Source organism: Trichomycterus rosablanca, chromosome 20 (assembly GCF_030014385.1).
Source record: "Trichomycterus rosablanca isolate fTriRos1 chromosome 20, fTriRos1.hap1, whole genome shotgun sequence".
NCBI classification, from domain to species: Eukaryota; Metazoa; Chordata; class Actinopteri; order Siluriformes; family Trichomycteridae; genus Trichomycterus; species Trichomycterus rosablanca.
The window spans coordinates 16,880,691-16,905,208 of NC_086007.1; the positions used below are offsets into that span (position 1 = coordinate 16,880,691).

General features: G+C 39.5%; 1 protein-coding gene across 1 annotated transcript in view; it reads left to right on the forward strand.

Annotated features, from left to right (window-relative positions):
- The first annotated feature begins 7,806 nt into the window (after positions 1–7,806).
- Positions 7,807–24,518, forward strand: part of col4a3 (collagen, type IV, alpha 3) — a 221,777-nt gene continuing 205,065 nt past the window's right edge. The window contains exons 1-6 of the mRNA XM_063016668.1: positions 7,807–7,872; positions 9,183–9,245; positions 11,041–11,076; positions 11,173–11,220; positions 13,139–13,213; positions 18,742–18,786. Of these exons, the coding sequence (XP_062872738.1) occupies positions 9,225–9,245; positions 11,041–11,076; positions 11,173–11,220; positions 13,139–13,213; positions 18,742–18,786 (225 nt within the window). The 5' untranslated portion in view covers positions 7,807–7,872; positions 9,183–9,224. The remainder of the gene's footprint in view (positions 7,873–9,182; positions 9,246–11,040; positions 11,077–11,172; positions 11,221–13,138; positions 13,214–18,741; positions 18,787–24,518) is intronic.

The window sequence follows — 24,518 nt, forward strand, 5'->3', positions numbered from 1 at the left end:
ACCCTTAAATAGGAACACCTTGTCCTATTTATCTAACCAGTAAATAGGAATACACTGTCCTATTTCTTTTACCAGTATCTGCTTCTATCCCCGGGGATCCAAACAAAAACCGCAGAGTCGTCACTCTGGGCCGGATTTTCTTAAAAATCCGCTAAACCGTCGTTAGTACGCACTCTAACGCTCACCTGCTCTTTCAAGAGCAGTTAGTTAGGTCCAGATATAAACCCAACCCACACTTTCTCCAATGACAGAAGGGAAAATGTCAATAATTTAGCAGGTGTAATTTTAAGGAATTTTGTTGTATTACCTGACTTAGGTCCCGCTGTGACCCAGCTGTGACGTCCAGGTTGGATCTGGTCCCATCCCTGCATCAATCAAAAGGAAAGAAGTCAAGGGCTTCTGGACTCTAGGCTGGGTGCCTTGTCCCTCAGATCCAACCAGGCCATCAGGCAGTGGGTCCCATCTGGAAGGTGCCAAATTGTCGTAGAAAAACACAAGACCTAGTAACAAAGACTCAGAATAAAATCAGAACCACCCAGGATTATTGCAAAAGGTTTATTACACAAGATCTATTGCAATAGGACACATTTAATCTACAGTCAACCTGCAGTCCATCAGAGAATGTGCAATGAGACAAAGAAAAGTCACATTACTTATACCCACTTTAGGGTGTTGGCCGAAGCCTTATATGGTGATTTCTAGAACATTCTATCTCTGGGCAGATTTCAAAGCTAACTCAAGTTGTTATTTATAAGGAGATGAAACTCTTTACATTGTCAAAAAAACCAGGAAGGACTGTCTAGTTTCAAAGCAGAACTTGTCTCAACAGCAGAGCTAGTCTCCAAAAATAACAGAACTTACAGACATACAGAATTGTTAACTTTTTGACCTCAGACAACTTGCACCAAAATGTTAAAGATTATAGAAAAATGTATGAATGTATTAAAACTTCGAACTTACTTAAAATATATTAAAATTTCCCTCCCAATATATATATATATATATATATATATATATATATATATATATATATATATACAGTGTATCACAAAAGTGAGTACACCCCTCACATTTCTGCAAATATTTCATTATATCTTTTCATGGGACAACACTATAGACATGAAACTTGGATATAACTTAGAGTAGTCAGTGTACAGCTTGTATAGCAGTGTAGATTTACTGTCTTCTGAAAATAACTCAACACACAGCCATTAATGTCTAAATAGCTGGCAACATAAGTGAGTACACCCCACAGTGAACATGTCCAAATTGTGCCCAAATGTGTCTTTGTCCCTCCCTGGTGTCATATGTCAAGGTCCCAGGTGTAAATGGGGAGCAGGGCTGTTAAATTTGGTGTTTTGGGTACAATTCTCTCATGCTGGCCACTGGATATTCAACATGGCACCTCATGGCAAAGAACTCTCTGAGGATGTGAGAAATAGAATTGTTGCTCTCCACAAAGATGGCCTGGGCTATAAGAAGATTGCTAACACCCTGAAACTGAGCTACAGCATGGTGGCCAAGGTCATACAGCGGTTTTCCAGGACAGGTTCCACTCAGAACAGGCTTCGCCAGGGTCGACCAAAGAAGTTGAGTCCACGTGTTCGGCGTCATATCCAGAGGTTGGCTTTAAAAAATAGACACATGAGTGCTGCCAGCATTGCTGCAGAGGTTGAAGACGTGGGAGGTCAGCCTGTCAGTGCTCAGACCATACACCGCACACTGCATCAACTCGGTCTGCATGGTCGTCATCCCAGAAGGAAGCTGACGCACAAGAAAGCCAGCAAACAGTTTGCTGAAAACAAGCAGTCCAAGAACATGGATTACTGGAATGCCCTGTGGTCTGACGAGACCAAGATAAACTTGTTTGGCTCAGATGGTGTCTAGCATGTGTGGCGGCGCCCTGGTGAAAAGTACCAAGACAACTGTATCTTGCCTACAGTCAAGCATGGTGGTGGTAGCATCATGGTCTTGGGCTGTTGAGTTTTGCTGGCACTGGGGAGCTGCAGTTCACTGAGGGAAACATGAATTCCAACATGTACTGTGACATTCTGAAACAGAGCATGATCCCCTCCCTTCGAAAACTGGGCCTCATGGCAGTTTTCCAACAGGATAACGACCCCAAACACAACCTCCAAGATGACAACTGCCTTGCTGAGGAAGCTGAAGGTAAAGGTGATGGACTAAACCCAATTGAGCACCTGTGGCGCATCCTCAAGTGGAAGGTGGAGGAGTTCAAGGTGTCTAACATCCACCAGCTCCGTGATGTCATCATGGAGGAGTGGAAGAGGATTCCAGTAGCAACCTGTGCAGCTCTGGTGAATTCCATGCCCAGGAGGGTTAAGGCAGTGCTGGATAATAATGGTGGTCACACAAAATATTGACACTTTGGGCACAATTTGGACATGTTCACTGTGGGGTGTACTCACTTATGTTGCCAGCCATTTAGACATTAATGGCTGTGTGTTGAGTTACTTTTAGAAGACAGTAAATCTACACTGCTATACAAGCTGTACACTGACTACTCTAAGCTATATCCAAGTTTCATGTCTATAGTGTTGTCCCATGAAAAGATATAATAAAATATTTGCAGAAATGTGAGGGGTGTACTCAATTTTGTGATACACTGTATATATACTGTATATATTTATATATATATATATACATATACAGTGTATCACAAAAGTGAGTACACCCCTCACATTTCTGCAGATATTTAAGTATATCTTTTCATGGGACAACACTGACAAAATGACACTTTGACACAATGAAAAGTAGTCTGTGTGCAGCTTATATAACAGTGTAAATTTATTCTTCCCTCAAAATAACTCAATATACAGCCATTAATGTCTAAACCACCGGCAACAAAAGTGAGTACACCCCTTAGTGAAAGTTCCTGAAGTGTCAATATTTTGTGTGGCCACCATTATTTCCCAGAACTGCCTTAACTCTCCTGGGCATGGAGTTTACCAGAGCTTCACAGGTTGCCACTGGAATGCTTTTCCACTCCTCCATGACGACATCACGGAGCTGGCGGATATTCCAGACTTTGCGCTCCTCCACCTTCCGCTTGAGGATGCCCAAAAGATGTTCTATTGGGTTTAGGTCTGGAGACATGCTTGGCCAGTCCATCACCTTTACCCTCAGCCTCTTCAATAAAGCAGTGATCGTCTTAGAGGTGTGTTTGGGGTCATTATCATGCTGGAACACTGCCCTGCGACCCAGTTTCCGGACGGAGGGGATCATGCTCTGCTTCAGTATTTCACAGTACATATTGGAGTTCATGTGTCCCTCAATGAAATGTAACTCCCCAACACCTGCTGCACTCATGCAGCCCCAGACCATGGCATTCCCACCACCATGCTTGACTGTAGGCATGACACACTTATCTTTGTACTCCTCACCTGATTGCCGCCACACATGCTTGAGACCATCTGAACAAAACAAATTAATCTTGGTCTCATCAGACCATAGGACATGGTTCCAGTAATCCATGTCCTTTGTTGACATGTCTTCAGCAAACTGTTTGCGGGCTTTCTTGTGTAGAGACTTCAGAAGAGGCTTCCTTCTGGGGTGACAGCCATGCAGACCAATTTGATGTAGTGTGCGGCGTATGGTCTGAGCACTGACAGGCTGACCCCCCACCTTTTCAATCTCTGCAGCAATGCTGACAGCACTCCTGCACCTATCTTTCAAAGACAGCAGTTGGATGTGACGCTGAGCACGTGCACTCAGCTTCTTTGGACGACCAACGCGAGGTCTGTTCTGAGTGGACCCTGCTCTTTTAAAACGCTGGATGATCTTGGCCACTGTGCTGCAGCTCAGTTTCAGGGTGTTGGCAATCTTCTTGTAGCCTTGGCCATCTTCATGTAGCGCAACGATTCGTCTTTTAAGATCCTCAGAGAGTTCTTTGCCATGAGGTGCCATGTTGGAACTTTCAGTGACCAGTATGAGAGAGTGTGAGAGCTGTACTACTAAATTGAACACAACTGCTCCCTATGCACACCTGAGACCTAGTAACACTAACAAATCACATGACATTTTGGAGGGAAAATGACAAGCAGTGCTCAATTTGGACATTTAGGGGTGTAGTCTCTTAGGGGTGTACTCACTTTTGTTGCCGGTGGTTTAGACATTAATGGCTGTATATTGAGTTATTTTGAGGGAAGAATAAATTTACACTGTTATATAAGCTGCACACAGACTACTTTTCATTGTGTCAAAGTGTCATTTTGTCAGTGTTGTCCCATGAAAAGATAAACTTAAATATCTGCAGAAATGTGAGGGGTGTACTCACTTTTGTGATACACTGTATATATACATATATATATATACACATATATATATATATATATATATATATATATATATATATATACAGTGTATCACAAAAGTGAGTACACCCCTCACATTTCTGCAGATATTTAAGTATATCTTTTCATGGGACAACACTGACAAAATGACACTTTGACACAATGAAAAGTAGTCTGTGTGCAGCTTATATAACAGTGTAAATTTATTCTTCCCTCAAAATAACTAAAAATACAGCCATTAATGTCTAAACCACCGGCAACAAAAGTGAGTACACCCCTAAGAGACTACACCCCTAAATGTCCAAATTGAGCACTGCTTGTCATTTTCCCTTCAAAATGTCATGTGATAGTCATTGTCATTGTTAGTGTTACTAGGTCTCAGGTGTGCATAGGGAGCAGGTGTGTTCAATTTAGTAGTACAGCTCTCACACTCTCTCATACTGGTCACTGAAAGTTCCAACATGGCACCTCATGGCAAATAACTCTCTGAGGATCTTAAAAGACGAATTGTTGCGCTACATAAAGATGGCCAAGGCTACAAGAAGATTGCCAACACCCTGAAACTGAGCTGCAGCACAGTGGCCAAGATCACCCAGCGTTTTAAAAGAGCAGGGTCCACTCAGAACAGACCTCGCGTTGGTCGTCCAAAGAAGCTGAGTGCACGTGCTCAGCGTCACATCCAACTGCTGTCTTTGAAAGATAGCCGCAGGAGTGCTGTCAGCATTGCTGCAGAGATTGAAAAGGTGGGGGGTCAGCCTGTCAGTGCTCAGACCATACGCCGCACACTACATCAAATTGGTCTGCATGGCTGTCACCCCAGAAGGAAGCCTCTTCTGAAGTCTCTACACAAGAAAGCCCGCAAACAGTTTGCTGAAGACATGTCAACAAAGGACATGGATTACTGGAACCATGTCCTATGGTCTGATGAGACCAAGATTAATTTGTTTGGTTCAGATGGTCTCAAGCATGTGTGGCGGCAATCAGGTGAGGAGTACAAAGATAAGTGTGTCATGCCTACAGTCAAGCATGGTGGTGGGAATGCCATGGTCTGGGGCTGCATGAGTGCAGCAGGTGTTGGGGAGTTACATTTCATTGAGGGACACATGAACTCCAATATGTACTGTGAAATACTGAAGCAGAGCATGATCCCCTCCCTCCGGAAACTGGGTCGCAGGGCAGTGTTCCAGCATGATAATGACCCCAAACACACCTCTAAGACGACCACTGCTTTATTGAAGAGGCTGAGGGTAAAGGTGATGGACTGGCCAAGCATGTCTCCAGACCTAAACCCAATAGAACATCTTTGGGGCATCCTCAAGCGGAAGGTGGAGGAGCGCAAAGTCTCGAATATCCGCCAGCTCCGTGATGACGTCATGGAGGAGTGGAAAAGCATTCCAGTGGCAACCTGTGAAGCTCTGGTAAACTCCATGCCCAGGAGAGTTAAGGCAGTTCTGGGAAATAATGGTGGCCACACAAAATATTGACACTTCAGGAACTTTCACTAAGGGGTGTACTCACTTTTGTTGCCGGTGGTTTAGACATTAATGGCTGTATATTGAGTTATTTTGAGGGAAGAATAAATTTACACTGTTATATAAGCTGCACACAGACTACTTTTCATTGTGTCAAAGTGTCATTTTGTCAGTGTTGTCCCATGAAAAGATATACTTAAATATCTGCAGAAATGTAAGGGGTGTACTCACTTTTGTGATACACTGTATATATATACAAACAATTTCAGGAGATATTTTACATGCTGTACTTAATATTCAGTGGTGACAATAATTCACCGTTGCAAGTAGAACCTGTCTGGCAATGTGAAGAAGGTAAAGAAAAAAAAACAGCACATGATCCCACATTCGAAAGCAATTTCAAAACACTGACATTGAAATTAAAGACATTGAAAACAAAACAAAGACATTGAAATCTGGAACTGCCTACCAAAATTTCACCAAAAACATATTGATGACTAAAACAGGTGGTCAGAAAAGACATCAACAAACATCAAAAGAACTGCAGGCCTCACTATTTAACAACTATTTTACAAATAAGAGTGGGGTCAAAATTCCTCCACAGTGCTGTCAAAGATTCATCGCAAGTTACCACAAATATTTGATTGCAGTCGTTACATCCATGTGTTTAGAAGAGAGTTAATTTTTCAGATGGATACAATTTTATCTTCAATAAATGGAATAATAATAATAATTTAACTGCATTTTGTGTTATCTTTATTAAAATCAGTTGGAAGATTTGAAACAACTGAATGTAAAAATTGTATGAAGGGTAAATACTAGGGCTGTCAAACGATTAAAAATTTTAATCGCGATTAATCTCAGAATTTCATATAGTTAATCGCGATTAATCACATTTTTAAAAAAAAAGAAGAAAACAAGGATTTTTAAGTGAAATGTTACAATTAAAATGGTGAACACATTTTATGCTAAATGTACTTATGTTAAAAACTGCTGGGACAAGAGAAAACTGTAAGGGAGTTTTATTCACTCACATACTAGGCAGTAATACTATCCAGCAGAGACCCTTGACTTCGTATACATGTCAGATTGTAGGTAAAAATTTCTCCATCAGCAAACATTGTAGATCAGCGGTGCTTTAGGTGGGATAAGGCGTAGTTATGGTAACAGACTTTTCTGTGGTTGTATCGTGACAATGGTTTGATGGACGTTTCTACACGAAGTGAGTGTGTTTTGACCCTTTGGGGCTTCCATAGTTCATGGAATAGCATACTTGGCTAACGAGTCTAGCTGTCCGCTATTCGGTACCGTAACAGAAAAAGTAATAAAAATGTTATGCTCCCGACAATTTGTGAATATAGCGTGTATTTATTTCTTTATTAAGCGAGTGCATCACTACGACGCTCGGTTACATTATGATAACAAACCGCAAATGAAAAACGGTGGCAAGCCTCAACATGAACTACCGATGACTCGCAGGGCCAAATAGAATTTGCGTTAACGGCACTATTTTTTTTTTATCGCGTTAAATTGAGATCGCGTTAATGCGTTATTATCGCGTTAACTTCGACAGCCCTAGGTAAATACTTTTTTACAGCACTGTAAGTTTCTTTAACTTCAACGAACTTTCAAATCTAAATACTTTTTCCTAGGGGGAAATTGGTTTCCCTGGAATTTCAGGAATATCTGGAAAAGTTGGCTTTCAGGTAAACCTGTAACTCACTTCTCACTGGAACTGTCAATGAATTATACAGTATATACTGTACCTTTACATAGATATGACTGTGCATGATTTCCCATTTTTTATCTGTGTCTTATCTGTATATAAAATGCATTTTTACTGTTTATCAGTTGAGAATTATTTTGTTTTAGGGACTTCCAGGGCTTCCTGGTCTTAAGGTCTATATTCCTTATACATTTTCCAAAGATAAGTAAACAGTTTTCTAAAATATACAATAGCATGCCCATGTGAGAGTTTTGTATCTAAAATAAGCACTGTTTTGCTCTGTTAGGGAGACACAATTTGCTTCCTTGCTCCTGAAAAACTAATAGGACTAAAAGGTTTGCCAGGTAAAGATGGGACAAAGGTATGAACTCTACTTTACAATCAGAATACATGATTTATTTATTTATTTTTTTTACTTTTTTTTAAATTACTTTTTAATATTATATTAATTTAACATGTTTAAGGGCATAGTGTACATTCTAGAGGACATTGCACACTCGCATTAGTTCTGATGTGGGGTCACTTCTTTATTATTCTTTATTATGTTCTAATGGTATCAGATTTGATATATAATTGTTTTGCAATAGTACAAACAAAAGAAATAAACGTGAATTCCAAAGCATTTGGAAGAAGTGGTTTATTTTCTGAAAGAAGTAAGGGGGTTTGTTATTGTTTGTTTGTTTGTTTATATTTATATATATATATATATATATATATATATATATATATACAGTATATACGTATATATATATATATATATATATATATATATATATATATATATATACAGTATATATATATATATATATATATATATATATATATATATATATATATATATATATATACACACTGATCAGCAATAACATTAAAACCACCTCCTTGTTTACACTCACTGTCCATGTTTTCAGCTCCACCATATAGAAGCACTTTGTAGTTCTACAATTACTGACTGTAGTCCATGTGTTTCTCTACATACTTTTTTAGCCTGCTTTTACCCTGTTCCTTAATGTCAAGACCTTCACAAGACCACCACAGAGCAGGTATTGTTTAGGTGGTGGATCATTCTCAGCACTGCAGAGACACTGACATGGTGGTGGTGTCAGATCAGATGCTGATGGAGTTTTTAAACACCTCATTGTCACTGCTGGACTGAGAATATTCCACCAACCAAAAATATCCAGCCAACAGCGAAGGTCTAGAAGATGACCAACTCAAACAGCAGCAATAGATAAGCGATCGTCTCTGACTTTACATCTACAAGGTGGACCAACTAGGTAGGAGTGTCTAATAGAGTGGACAGTGAGTGGACACGGTATTTAAAAACTCCAGCAGCGCTGCTGTGTCTGATCCACTCATACCAGCACAACACACACTAACACACCACCACCATGTCCTTGTCACTTCAGTGCCCAGAATCATCCACCACCTAAAAAATACCTGCTCTGTGGTGGTCCTGTGGGGGTCCTGACCATTGAAGAACAGGGTGAAAGCAGGCTAAAAAGGTATGTAGAGAAATAGATGGACTACAGTCAGTAATTGTAGAGCTACAAAGTGCTTCTATATGGTAAGTGGAGCTGATAAAATGAACAGTGAGTGTAGAAACAAGGTGGTGGTTTCAATGTTATGGCTTATCATTGTATATATAAAGTTATGCGTTTTGTGTTGTAGGGTAAGCATGGATTACCAGGACTGCCTGGGACAGTTGGGACAATGGGACCTAAAGGATCACCAGTAAGAAATTCTTTTTATTATAATTATAACAATAACAATTATAATGATAATAATAATAATAATTTTTATTATTGCACAGGAATGGTTAAAAAGGCGGTGAGAGTACTTGGGCAGTACTGCGATCAGGCACAACACACTAGCTACTCCGTCGACATGTTGCAGCATGATCAGACACCGCCTAATGCTTATACATCTGTTTTTATCTAATAGGAAGATGAAGTGAACAAGGACACTTGGTACAGAATGTGGTGGTCTAGAAACCATTACCATTCTTCAGTGCCATATTGCTTCCAATCAACCAGGTTCTGGGTCCCGTCCTTCCCCTGATGGTATGTCAAGCAGATGCTTGACTGTGTACCAGGGGGTGGAAGAGGAATCAGATTGGAGGAGGGGGTACAGGGGTTACACAGTACTAGCGTGTGGGAATGCGGAAGTTGATTGATGGAGTCTGTAAGCAACAGGAATAATCCTCCTCAGGATTTTAAATAGACCTGTGGATCTGGGGTCCAGACATAAGTCCATGGTAAATAAACTAGACTCATTTCCCTGACCAGAAAGAATGCCCCAAGTACACAGTTGTTGCCCTAAGGATGGTATAGGCCTTCCACCATACCCTTTTGCAGCGTCAAACTTTTTGCTGGGCTGATGGAATGTACCACTGGCAAAGGATACCCAAACTGACATTCAAATGGTGATGCTTTGAGACAAATGCCAGAGGGTGTTATAGGCATACTTTGCTCCAGATCGCGGCTGACCCTCTCTGTTTGCCTATTGCATTGAGAATAAAATCTAGAGGACAGGACAGAGGTGCCCAATAGCTAGCTGAAAGCAAAACTGGTTAGTGAACTGGGGTCACTGACACCAGATTGCTGGGCAAGCTTTGGACCCTAACCACTTTGGCCAGGATGATCTTGGCCATCTCTTTGGTTGAGGAAATAAAATGTTGAATGGTCCTAATTGGTGGGTGATTCAGATTCCCAGCCAACAGCTTAGTTCTGAACCGGTATCTCTACCTGGTTTGGGATCTGCTTAATTAACTGTTCCCAGATTAAGCTCCCAGATTTTTTTTTTTTTTGGCATTTTTCTCAATTTCCCTCCTAACCTAGTTGTATCCAATTACCCGATTGCATTACGCTTCCTCTCTACTGATGCTGATCTCCACTTCTGATTGAGGAGAGCAAGACTGACACATGCCCCCTCCGACACGTGTGCAGTAGCTGACTGCACAAGGCGAGTTCATATGCAGATCAGCTTTGTGTACAGAGAACCACACCCTAATCAACACATTATTCCTTAACTCTGTGCAGGTGCCATCAACCAGCCAGCAGATGTTGTAATTGCATCAGTTATGAGGTCCCCACCCTGTATGAACAAAAGCCAATCGTTGTTCATGTAGCCGCCCAGCCCATCTGGATGGTAGAGCTGAGTTTTGAATCAACAAGTTCGAAATGTCAACTCTGTTGTTTTACATCTGTGCCACTTAAACGACTGATTTTTAATTACCCTGATTTTCCCCCTGATTTTTAATGTCTCCTTTGATACTGTTGGAATGATTCTGCATGGCACTCCATGTCTGAGTAATGGTGAAGAAAGGCTGTCACAACATTATAGCTAATGGCTGATGAAAAAAAGGAAAAGGCTTAATTAAAAATAACAGACTATGCGTAAACAGTGTTGAGTTCACTTGCTGAACATTTGTGCTACTCAGCACCTGGGGTTTGTTGTTCTTGCAGTAATTGTGCTTTTGTGATACACCAACCAATTTGGAGGATTTTACACTTTTTAATCTCCACAGGGACCAAGAGGGCCACCTGGGCATCCAGGAGAGATGGTTGGTATTATTGGAGGCAACACATATAAACAGTGTATATATACAGTATATTTAATATAACTATCTATGTATGTCTGAGATTCAAATGTTTTCCAGGGTTTAGAGGGTCGAAGCACAAGTAAACCTGGCTCCCAAGGTCAAAAGGTAAGTTTTACTGATATGCAAAACAATTTTTACTTACTTTACTTATATAGGCAGACCAAGAGTCCACTACCAAAAGCTAATACAATGTACTCAGTCAATAAGAACTACAACCCCAAATCAGAAAAAGTTGGTACAGCATGTAAATTCAAATAATAAAAAAAACACAGAGTTGCTTACATTTACTTTGACTTTTATTTCATTGCAGACAGTATGAACCTGAGATAGTTCATGTTTTGTCTGGTCAACTTGGTTTCATTTATTAATAAACATCTGTTCCTGCATTTCAGGCCTGCAACACATTCCAAAAAAGTTGGGACAGTAAAGCATTTTCCACTTTGGTTTGATTCGGTAAACGAATGAAATGAAGTTGAGCGGACAAAACATAAAATTTCTTAGGTTCAAACTCTCTGCAATCAAATAAAAGTCAAAGTAAATTTAAGTGTAGCCCTCCCACCAGAGACTCAGTTGACTTACCAAAGGTTAACAAAATCCAATATTACACCTTTACACTAATGGCATGGGAGGGACTCCGGTGAGATCTACAAATAAAAAAAAACTATCCTGCATAGAATGGCTCACTGCCTAAAGCTATGTTTGATATGGCCCGGTTCAATAAAGTGGCTACAATGCTACTTGGATCTCCCATGCACCCATACATTAATATTCATTCCCCTCCAAAAGGTATAAATCTAACACAACTTCACTTGTTAACATACAAGTTTAAGAAATAAGAAAGAAGAAAAAAATAAGTCACAATGTTACACAACACAGCAAATATGGGAACAGAGAGGTTAACTTTAATGTTTTACTGTAATTGGTAAAATGATTAAGGTAACGAATGCAGCAATTTTAAATTTAAAAGCAGGTTCTCAATTTTAATGTGTACCAATGTAGACGGCAATATAAATCATTTATCAAAGTTATCAAAAGATAACACATTCAGTAACAAGCCAATAACCAAATTGAAATAAAATACCCCGGGTTTATAGTCTGAGGGAGCTACCCTCCGTTGGCGCGCAGTCAAGGAAAAAAAACCTTTGACTCACAGTTCCAGTGGCAGAATAGATCCTGACAGCAAACAGTTCAGCACAAGGCTTTTGATGTAAAAGTACACAAGTTTACTGATATCCGTTCCTCCTGATGTCTTGAACGTTTACCGGTCCAACTCACAACTTTCACGTCCAGATAGCCCACCGATGTAAATCAGTGTTGCTTATATTCCACTCAAATTAACTGGCGATCCAGCAGAGAAAACCTCATACAAACTTGTTCTTACATCACTGAATTTCAGCACTACCATTAATTGTTCGTCAAACTGTTATTCTTATCCCCTTTTTCAGCATTTAGTTTAGAAAACAAAACTCCGTGTCCTCTTTCCTTCAATAACGTGATCTTTTTTTTTCTCAGCCCCCCCTCCTAATTCCAAAACAATAATGATTACATTTTCAAATTTAAAGTCCACAACTGGATAACAGTCTCTTCAAAGAAAAAAAACACACATTTACAGTACAATTACAATTATTAACTTCTATTTTCAATCTATTGCATTCAAACACATAAGCAACAAACTAAACTAAATTGTTAACTCAATTCGGTTCATGTCCCATCGGGTTCTATTTAATCAATAAAAAACCAAGCATCTAAATTGTATGAGGGCTACATAAGGAACACTGCATTTTTATTTTATTTGCATTTTCCATACTGTCCCAACTTATACTGATTTGGGGATGTTTTTAATAATGCAGCATTGAAGCAATGTTTTTGCTGCTTTTTGTATAGTAATATGCAATGTGTATCTTCTTTTTTTCTTTTTTCTTTAAGGCTTTTTCATTCTTTGCTTTTTCTGTTTATTCCATCATGCACTGTAACTTTGTAGTAAATTAAAACAATTTGCACATTCATATTTATTGTTTTGCAGGGTGAGAAAGGTTTCCCTGGCATGCCTGGACCAAAGGGCATTAAGCTATATGCAAGAGGAACCAAAGATCTAAAAGTAAGCCATCAGAATGCACTTCAGTATTTAATTATATTATTTGACTTTAGTCTGCTTATTCATTTAAACAGTACAACAGATGATTCATATGGAACAGATATTATAACACTAAAGGTAGAATCACAAAGCACTGCTGATGTTCATTATAAGGCTAGATGAAATAATAATTGTGACAAAAGCAGTGATCAGTAGCATTTGCTGCTTGGCTGATCTGATGTTTGGGAGCTTTCTAGTAACTGTTATAAGGCCAGTTGACTAGGTGGTGAACATTTTTCTAAAAACACTATATAACTAGAGGCTTCACTCTATAGTTATTAAATACCAGCTTCACAAGTACGTCATATAATTTTACATTAGGTGTTAATCTTAGCAAAACCTGTCATAAGTGTACATGTCATACTACTACTCTATTTTTTTTAAAAGACTATGCAAAAAGTTGCAAAGTTAGGTCCAATGAGCACAAAAAGAAAAGAAAACATGTTTGCTACATCTGAATGGATTTGTTTTTGGAGGTAGCTAATACATTACTTTACCCACAATATGATTATACACAATAATTAGCTTACTGCAGTACGTTATGAATATTAGTGTGCATGCACTTATAATTCATATTATTATATGAAACCTTTGAGTTTACTGAAGTAATTCAGTAATCTGATTTCTTGGTTTGATGACCTGTAGTAAAACTATTAGTGACTTAGTGCTGATTTAAAAATGTATATTTGTATATTAGTTCTACCTAGATTATGGCTTTAAAATTATATGTGTGTTTCATGTAAAATATTTAAATGGCTTAATTGTTTGCTGTTGCTGCTTTAATAACACTTGATCAGCAGCTTGTGATGATAAAGCTACAGACAACCAGCTTTATATTTAAATCAGTTTTAATATATTTAAAACTTAAACTAGTATTTTAAAGTAGACTAGTATTTATATTTTTAAGCAATATAGGCTGTTTTTGACATTAAGCTTTACAGTTATTAGTTTAGGTAGGTTTAAATATAACTCTTAATTATCACATAATATAGTTTCAAGAAACATGCTTTGATTTATTTAGTCATAGACAAAAAGGTCTCTGTGCATAGTAAATCTATCCTATTATTCATTCATTTCTGCTGTTTGGTTAAAAATATTATAGCACCCTCCAATCCAGACACAGGTATAAAGGAGCTCAGCACCTACGGCCTACACCATATCGGGTGAACTTACTGGTGAGACACAAACTGATGACATCCTCCTTTTCTGACTTTCCAACATAGAGCAATGGACCTGTCTTAACTTACCCAAATCATTCTTTGGGGCCATTGCATATACTGCTTCTTTGCCCTAGGGAGCCTTTACCACCTGGATTCCACACCACTGGATTTCACAGATCTTGGATCTTATGCTGCCCTTTTGCACTGTGGTCCTGTAAATACACTGACCCTCTCTCAGTAATATATCCCTGACATGTGGATCATGTCTCACTTTCCGACACTGCTGTAATCCTCAGATGCTTTTTTGTCCTAAACAATGAAAACAAGATGCAAAGTCCCTCTTCTGAGAGAAGATAAGGTGCATTAAAGATTGTGCAGGGTTTGATGGTGGAGTTGTCTAAACAGTACTTTATGCAAGGAAACCAACTACAATTTCTCCTCACCCCACTCCAGACAAAAGACAGCCAACCTAGACAGTTGCTGTTGTTCTTCCACAGTAGGCCACCACTTTAACCTCCAAAGATCAAGAGCACCTGTCTAATAACCATGTCTGTTCCTGCATAATAATGAGGCAGTGGTAGCCTAGGGGGTAGAGCTTTGGGCTATCAACCGAAAGATTGAGAGTTCAAATCCCAGCTCTGTCATTCAGCCACTGTTAGGCTTTTGAGCAAGGCCCCTAACTCTCTCTGCCCCAGGGATGCTGTACAATGGCTCAGAGAGTTGGCAAAGCATCACACAAAACCCACTCTTGTACTGGGTTGGCAGCTATCTGGGAGACCTACTATTGCATAACAAGGTGACTCCTGAGGACAAAAAATATGAACAAGGCATAAAGAGCCAAAAGTAGTTAGAGAATAAGGCAACACCATAGTTGTTCCCACATTAAAGGGAATCTGAATGGTACCATGAGTTCGGAAGCCAACAGCCCAGATGGTAAACCTCCACCTGAAGGTTAAAAAAGAACTGTACTACAAGAAAACTGTTTAAAAGAAGTGACTACAAACTACATAACACCTTCTGGATTATGACATACCTTACCACCTTGTACTGTAACTTTGCCAAAAGACTGATGACATTGTTGCAAAGCCTGAACATATGGACTTTGAGCTTGTGATACTGCTGGAGATGCAAAACAGAAGGGTTATGTTAAACAAAAAGTTCATAAAAACATTTACTTATCACATTCATCCCCAGGACGCCAGGGGCTGAAGGCAACATACCACCCAGAGGGCTCTTAACAAAAAGAATACCGCACTTGAGGATAACCTTACCACAAAGCTGGAGATGGTTAGGACCCAGGCCCTGGAACTGCTGCAAGAATAAACTCTCAGAAAATGTTTACACCATAGAACCAGTGTCTACCAGAGGCACAACCACCACCGTGCAAATATCAGTCCATGTGCCTTTAATAAAGTAGCCATTGGTTAATGACGTATTAGCTGTTTAAATTCCTTAAACAGGAATTTATTGTTGCCAGGAGTGTCTTTTTCATGGTTCAGACATCGTGAAAAGGAGTTCGTTCCTTACTTTGCCCAGGAAAATAAGTTGGTTTATTGCATCGATGTCGAAGGTTTGATGGGTCAATTCAAAATCCAATATGATTCAGCGCAATGCCGTCTTTTTATAGATTCTTCAAAAAGAAGTCTCAAAGCAGTTTTACTCCACAACGGCGGTTTTTATGCTTCCATCTCTGTAGGTCATTCCGTACACCTCAAGGAAACCTACGAGAACTTGGAATTGGTTCTTCGTAAACTTAAATATGAAGACCACGGTTGGCAAGTGTGCGGGGATTTGAAAGTCTTGTGCATGCTGCTCGGGCAACAAGCTGGGTATACCAAATACCCTTGTTTTCTGTGTCTATGGGACAGTCGAGACCGACAAAATCACTGGACCAAGAAGAGTTGCCAGCCGAGGGTGCTCACAGTTGGTGAAAAAAATGTCCCCCGAGAAACTTTGGTACCTCCCGATAAAGTTCTTCTACCACCTCTCCACATAAAATTGGGATTGTTGAAGCAATTCGTAAAATCCCTTCCAAGAGATGGAGAATGCTTCAAATACTTGGTCATCAAGTTTCCAGGCCTCTCGGAGGCAAAATTGAAGGAAGGTGTGTTCGTCGGACCAGACATTAGAAGGCTTATAGCTGATCAAGAGTTTATCAATACCATGACGGAACCTCAAAAAGAAGGGTGGATTGCATTTACAGAAGTCATAAAGAAATTTTTAGGCAATAACAAAGATCCTGACTACAAAAAGATCGTCGGACGAATGCTGAAAGCATTTCAAGCTTTAGGTTGCCTGATGAGTTTGAAAGTGCATTTCCTCCACTCCCACCTTGACAACTTTCCTGAAAATTTGGGAGCTGTGAGTGAAGAGCAAGGTGAACGATTCCACCAGGACATTAAAGAGATGGAAAGAAGATACCAGGAAAGATGGAGCATTACAATGATGGCAGACTACTGTTGAACGCTTCAGAGAGACATTCCAGATGCTACTCACAAGTGTAAATGTACCAAGAGGACCCTCACAGGGAAGAATAATCGATTTTAGTGTGTGTTAGTGAGCTAATTCCAGTTAAAAAAATTATTTTCATGAAAAATTTGTAATAAAAAATTAATTTTATAAGTCTACTTTCATTTATTTTGAGGTATTGCCTTATTTAACATAGTTACCTAAATTGTCAGAAAATGTGATGTCCTATGACAAAACGGAGGTCATTTTTGGATTCAGCGCACCCAAAAACATAAAGATTACGTGGAATAACCAAAACAGCTCTTGAAAAAATTTTTTTTGCAGACCTGTGTTATGTAACAGGACACTATTGTTATCCATCACAAGATGCATTTTGTTTAATCTTTTCTATAAGATGCATTAAAGCAAATGAAAACACCTGCATAGACTCCCGCTCCTGCTGTTTCCTACTAAATAAAATCTTTAGGATTTTATTAAGTCTACATCTAATTGTGAACAACTGTACAAATCCTGCAAAATAGCAAACACCTTCAATAAATCTCCTCTCTCTTCACTAGGGCAATGTCTAATCTCTCCCCTGGTCTTTACTTTCAAGAATAAACAAGGACTAATCAGCAAGAAAAAGATTGCAAGCTTGAATACAGACCTGCATGTCCTTCACTTATTCATTAATTGCTATTTCTGTCCTTCTATTAAACACTGGACACTTTCTTTCTTAAGGCACAAAAACAAACCTGTCAGTTACAGGCATACTCACATGAAGGGACGGCACTGTAGAAGATCAAGAGGGGACAACAGTAGAGGTAGAGGGCAGGGCCGTGGCCTTTTTCTGCAAAAGTCACTCATTCTCAGCCCTAAGCTGCTCTACCAGATCCAAAAGCTGTTGACACATGCCTCTGACTATGCCTAAATTTGGCAAAGCACAATAATGTTATGAAAAAATCAAGAAAATAATACAATGCAGACTACACCACCCTGGGAATTTCACCAAGGGGAACATTTACCCAAGGAAAAGTTTGAAGGCACTCATCTAGCATAAAGGAAGAGATATATGTTTGGAATAAATAGAAACACTCTTTATTTCTTAAAACACTTTTCATCTAATAAATTACAAAGGGAATCATGGAGGACACATTACAAAAATTACAAATTAAAATTACAATACAATTCAATAATGAAATCAATAAAACAATTTTAACACTTAAAATACTCATCAAAAATACACATCAAAGCGATAAATCACTAGCAAAAGGGATAAAAAGAAAAAAAAAGAATGTAAAGAAAATGAAACAAAATCAAACCTAGATAAATCTAAGGCGGTTACTATATACACTTCCAATATCACAAATGCCAACACTATAAACCACATCACAAATGTCACACAGCACACACTTTACACTGGGAAATTCAGTATCACTAGAATAAATCCTCAGAACAATATACTCGATCATTAAATCAGTGCTTGGTCATCAAATTAGAGCACAATGTCCTCCAAGAAAAGAAATAAAAACAAACCATGCCCCACAGACTGCGGTCAAGGTTCACAGACATGTTATCTGTTGTGTTGATGCACAACTTCTGAGCGGCAGCCAAGGGAAAAAAAAGCCACCTCAACTGACAGGATGGAAGCCTAAGATGAATTAGCCTAATCATTGTAAGATTAGGCTAGTTCACTATTTAATTCAGTTAATTCAGGTGACTTTAGGTCTACAGAGATGTAGTTGCAGGTGCTTTTAGTTTTTTTTTTATTATTAGTTATTTATTTATTGTTTAGTTACATTTGTAGTAAATAAAAAATATAAATGGTAAAATGGTATATTTAGCTTACACATTATGACCCCAATTTTCTTACACTGCCTACAGGGGGACCCTGGGGATTTTGGCGAGATCGGAAGCCCTGGAAAAATGGTCAGTGCAAATATAAACATACATACTGTACATACACATGCTTGTATATAGTAAAATTAACACATACATTTTGGAGCTTTGTTTGCAGCTGTCATTCACATCTATAGAAGTACAGTGGGGTCAAAAAGTATTTAGTCATCCACTGATTGTGTAGGTTCTCCTACTTAGAAAGATGAGAGAGGTCTGTAATTTTCATCATAGGTACACTTCAACTATGAGAGACAAAATGAGAAAAAAAAATCCAGGAAATCACATTGTAGGATTTGTAAAGAATTTGTTTGTACATTATGGTGGAAAATAAGTATTTGGTCAATAACAAACAAGCAAGATTTCTGGCTCTCACAGACCTGTAACTTCTTCTTTAAGAAGCTCTTCTGTCCTCCACTCGTTACCTGTATTAATGGCACCTGTTTGACCTCGTTATCTGTATAAAAGACACCTGTCCACAGCCTCAAACAGTCAACCATGGCCAAGACCAAAGAGCTGTCGAAGGACACCAGGAAGAAAATTGTAGACCTGCTCCAGGCTGGGAAGAGTGAATCTACAATAGGCAAGCAGGTTGGTGTGAATAAATCAACTGTGGGAGCAATTGTAAGAAAATGGAAGACATACAAGACCATTGATAATCTCCCTTGGGGTCAAGATCTCATCCCGTGGGGTCAAAATGATCATGAGAACGGTGAGCAAAAATCCCAGAACTACATGGAGGGACCTGATGAATGACCTGCAGAGAGCTGGGACCAAAGTACAAAGGCTACCATCAGTAACACACTACGCCGAGAGGGACTCAAATCCTGCAGTGCCAGGCGTGTCCCCCTGCTTAAGCCAGTACATGTCCAGGCCCGTCTGAAGTTTGCCAGAGAGCATATGGATGATCCAGAAGAGAATTGGGAGAATATCATGTGGTCAGATGAAACCAAAATGGAACTTTTTGGTAAAAACTCAACTCGTCGTGTTTGGAGGAAGAAGAAGAACCCAAGAACACCATACCTACTGTGAAGCATGGGGGTGGGAACATCATGCTTTGGGGCTGTTATTCTGCAAAGGGGACAGGACGACTGATCCGTGTTAAGGGAAGAATGAACGGGGCCATGTATCGTGAGATTTTAAGCCAAAACCTCCTTCCATCAGTGAGAGCATTGAAGATGGAACGTGGCTGGGTCTTCCAGCATGACAATGATCCCAAACACACCGCTCGGGCAACGAAGGAGTTCAACCCCATAGAACCCCAGACCTCAACCCCATAGAAAATGTGTGGAGTTCGTGTTGCCCAGTGACAGCCCCAAAACATCACTGCTCTAGAGGAGATCTGCATGGAGGAATGGGCCAAAATACAAGCTACAGTGTGTGCAAACCTGGTGAAGACTTACAGGAAACGTTTGACCTCTGTCATTGCCAACAAAGGTTATGTTACAAAGTATTGAGTTGAACTTTTGTTATTGACCAAATACTTATTTTCCACCATAATTTACAAAAAAAATATTAAAAAATCCTACAATGTGATTTCCTGGATTTTTTTTTTCTCATTTTGTCTCTCATAGTTGAAGTGTACCTATGATGAAAATTACAGACCTCTCTCATCTTTTTAAGTAGGAGAACCTGCACAATCAGTGGCTGACTAAATACTTTTTGGCCCCACTGTAATGCTTACCATTTTTTTACCAGCAGTCTTGTGACTTTATACCATACTGTATTACACAACATAAATTAGTAACTGATTTCAAAAGTGTACTTTCTTTATCTTTCAAATTAACATTGGATTTAAATATGAATTTGCCTATTCTTTAAGGCTAATGTAAAAACTGAGAGCAAACTGTAAGGTTTCCTGCGGCGTTGGGGTTAACCTACCTTGGTTCCCGGCGTCGCAGGAATTACAGATCCTCTGGAACAAAGGCCTTAAATTAGAGGCCTTCTAATTAAGGCTGACAACCTGCAGCTGTGCCTGCTTATTTAAGCAGGCACCATGCAGCCACAGGTTGTCATGCCTTTAGCCCTGTTTCGTTTGGTTTGGTTTATTTTAGTTAAAGTCGGCTTTTTGTTTTTTCAGTCCCAGCCACAGCAAGGTGTGGCTGGTGACTTAGCCATCGGGCTCCCCGAACTGCGCGACGGCGATTTCGGGGTGTCCCTTGTGCTAAACAGGTGTGCTCCTTCCCGATCGTGCTGAGGCGCGATCGGTGACATGGCCATCTGATTCCCCGAACGTCACGATGGCGAGTTCGGAGTGTTCCTTGCATCAAACGGGTTGGCTTCTTTTCAGCTGCGGCTGACGTCATAGCCACCCGATTCCCCGAACTACGCTGCGGCGCGTTCGGGGTGTTCCTTGTTTTTAATAGGTGTGCTTCTGCCCGGTGTCAGCAAGGTGCGGCTGGTGCCAGAGCCACCGGTTCCCCCGGACTACGCTGAGGCGAGTTCGGGTTTTTCTCGTTTCTTATAGGTGTGCGTCTGACCGGTGACAGCAAGGTGCGGCTGGTGCCAGAGCCACCGGTTTCCTCGGACTACGCTGAGGCGAGTTCGGGTTTTCTCTTGTTTCCTATAGGTGTGCTTCTGCCCGGTGACGGCAAGGTGCGGCTGGAGACAGAGCCGCCGGTTTTCCCGGACTGCGCTGAGGCGAGTTCGGACTTTTCTCTCGTTTCCTATAGATCGGCTCTATCACCAGCTGTGTTGTGAAACGCAGCTGGTGACAGAGTCATCTGATCCCCGAGCTGCGCTGAGGCGAGTTCGGGGTTTTCTCTCGTTTCCTCTATGGAGAAGCTCCATCCCTGCAGTACCGGTCGCGACGGCCTCGCAAGCTGCGATGGGGATTTGCGACTCGGTTTAGTTTTTTTTCCTATGTTAAATGTTATATCCCTGGTTATTATTTGTTTACTTTTATTAATAACATTTTCTGTTACTATTCTCTGCATCCTGGGTCCTGTTTTCTCCCCCCCACGTAACACACACGAGTATAAAGCACTAAAACACAACACTATCAACCATGCTATGGGTGGGCAAGTAGAGCTATAATAAACATGTCTAAAACAACAGTAAGAAACACAGTGAGAAAACCAGAAGCTGTCTGAGCTAAAAAGACTTAATACTGAAAAAAGGTTAAACACGGACACCAATTTGTTTTGTTGTCTGTATTCTCTTTTATTTTCATGGTTTTTCTTTTCTTTCTTTCTTTTTTCCAAGACTTTAAATTCAAGTCATAATAATGGTGTATGATGTCCAATGTAGTTTGGCTCCATGTGTAGGGGCAAATCTTTTACCAAAACCAAGACTCATTTCCACATAGAAGGTTGCCCTAGGATACAGGCAACCCTGTTATAATGTCTAGAGTCAACTGAGAACCAAGGCCATTCAGTTGATTCATTCAATTAAAGTTCCTTGTTTCAAGCACAGGCCTGGCAGGCAGCCACAATGACAAACACATCCTTGTGGACAATCAGATACACCTGCATATTAATTTCAGGGTCCATGTGACCCCTGGGTGCCTTGCAGAGGGTGAGACATGCCCCTACTGCTGAACTTGAAGAGTGATGTATGCTGTGGTGTATGCTTTATTTGTGTAGTTCCTCGAGAACTACAGTTGTGTCAGTCTGTGCATCCCAATGTTAGTTAAAGTTGGCATGGTGGGGCCAGTATGTTACAGTGCCATCTTCTCTAGGAGGAGTTTCTGACATTCCCAGTTCAGCTGCATGGTCCTGATGGAATGTAATTTGTTACAGTACCTTGTACAGTATGTTTTTGTGTATCTTTACTAAAGTATTTCTGTTTTGGGAGATTTTCTACCTAACTTTAATTCCAAACAAAGCTTGTTTATTGAGCATTTTAGCAACTTGCTATTTTAACCAATGTTGCCTATCTAAAGAGCCACTACTTTTGGGCTTTTGTGCATATTTTGTAATCTGTGAATGAAGTATAGCCTATTGATGTGCTTTAAACTGTAAAAACTCATTTACAAACATTATTTATGTTTTGGTTTAGTGTGGGCTTGAGAACAAGTGCTTTTAGAGCAACCTGTTGTCCAAAAAGTGGTTAAGGTACTGGACTAGTGATCAGAAGGTCGCTGGTTTAAACCCCACCACTGCCAGGTTGCTGCTGTTGGGCACCAAGGTTATAATAGTTTTGGATTTTTCATTATAGTTTAGTTTTATTTCGTTGTGACTTTTTTCTCTCTAATTCAGTTAGTTTTAATTAGTTTTTAGAGTGGGTTTGCTAGTTTTTATTAGTTTTTATTATTATTTGAATGCTTAGTTTTAGTTTAGTTTTCATTTCTTCTAGTATTAGTTTTAGTTTTTTCATACTTTGGGTTATTTTTCAGGTGCAGGATTCAAAAAGGTCAGAGTAAGTATTGTGTAATAAAAACTCAAAAAATTTATTCAATTGCTGTTGAACAACCAACTGTCCACAAAAACTGTAACAGTTCAAAAGATAGCAGCCTTAAGTGCAAAATGTGTGTAATACTGCTGCTGAAAATAGTCAATAGACTAAGGACACACATAAACATAATAATTAGGGCTGTCACGTGATACAAAATGTTGGGCCCCCTCAACAAATTGCATATGCTGATAGCTGATCAGAATGAATTAAAAGTACTCACTCAGAAGTTACACTTCAAGTCCAAATTCCTGCCTCTGGTATTTTTAATGCACAGTTTTAGTTATTTTAATTTTACTTAACAAAAATAATGTAATATAATAATAACGACCTGGCGAGTGCAGCCAATGTGGGGGGCAGTGAGGTGAGTGGTTGAGTTCATGTCGTGGAGGCCCCCTGCCATGGGGGTTTGCTAGCCATGGGCACCTTTTGTATCTGCCGTAGTTTTTCCTGCTCTTGTAATTCACACAAGAACTATTTTTCCTTAAAAAAGGGCTATTCTAAGAAAAAGAATGTTGTTTTCTAATGTCTCACCTTTCATGTAATGTGAATTACAAAAATATTGTCTGGCCCTTTAAGAATGTTAAGTGTACTATAGGGGCATAATATAGGGGCAACTCTAATTTCCTTCGGGATCAATAAAGTATCTATCTATCTATCTATCTATCTATCTATCTATCTATCTATCTATCTATCTATCTATCTATCTATCTATCTATCTGTCTATCTGTCTATCTATCTAATCTATCTATCTAATCTATCTATCTATCTATCTATCTATCTATCTATCTATCTATCTATCTATCTATCTATCTATCTATCTATCTATCTATCTATCTATCTTATCTATCTTATCTTATCTGTCTATCTATCTATCTATCTATCTATCTATCTATCTATCTATCTATCTATCTATCTATCTATCCTTCCTACCTACCTACCTACCTACCTACCTACCTAACTAACTAGCGTGGTGAGCAGAAACGGACTGTAAACAAGAAGTGCCGTCAGGGACCATGAGGTACCGTACGGTGCCGGCAGCTAACGTAAAACTGCTTGAGTGGAAAAAATCTATTTCATATCAGTTCACAAGGCTCATAAATAAATTGACAAACACGAAAACGAAGGGTATTCTCTCTATAATTTTAGTATGTTTTAGTTAGTTTTGTAAACGCCTAATACAGTTCCAGTTAGTTATCGTTTTTTCTTTTAATTACCGTTTTTATTTATTTCAGTTAACGAAAATGTTTTTTTCAGTTTCAGTTTTCATTATTTTGTTTGTTTTCGTTAACGATAATAACCCTGTTGGCCACTCGAGCAAGGCCCTTAACCCTCAATTGCTCAGACTGTATACTGTAACTGCAATGTAAGTT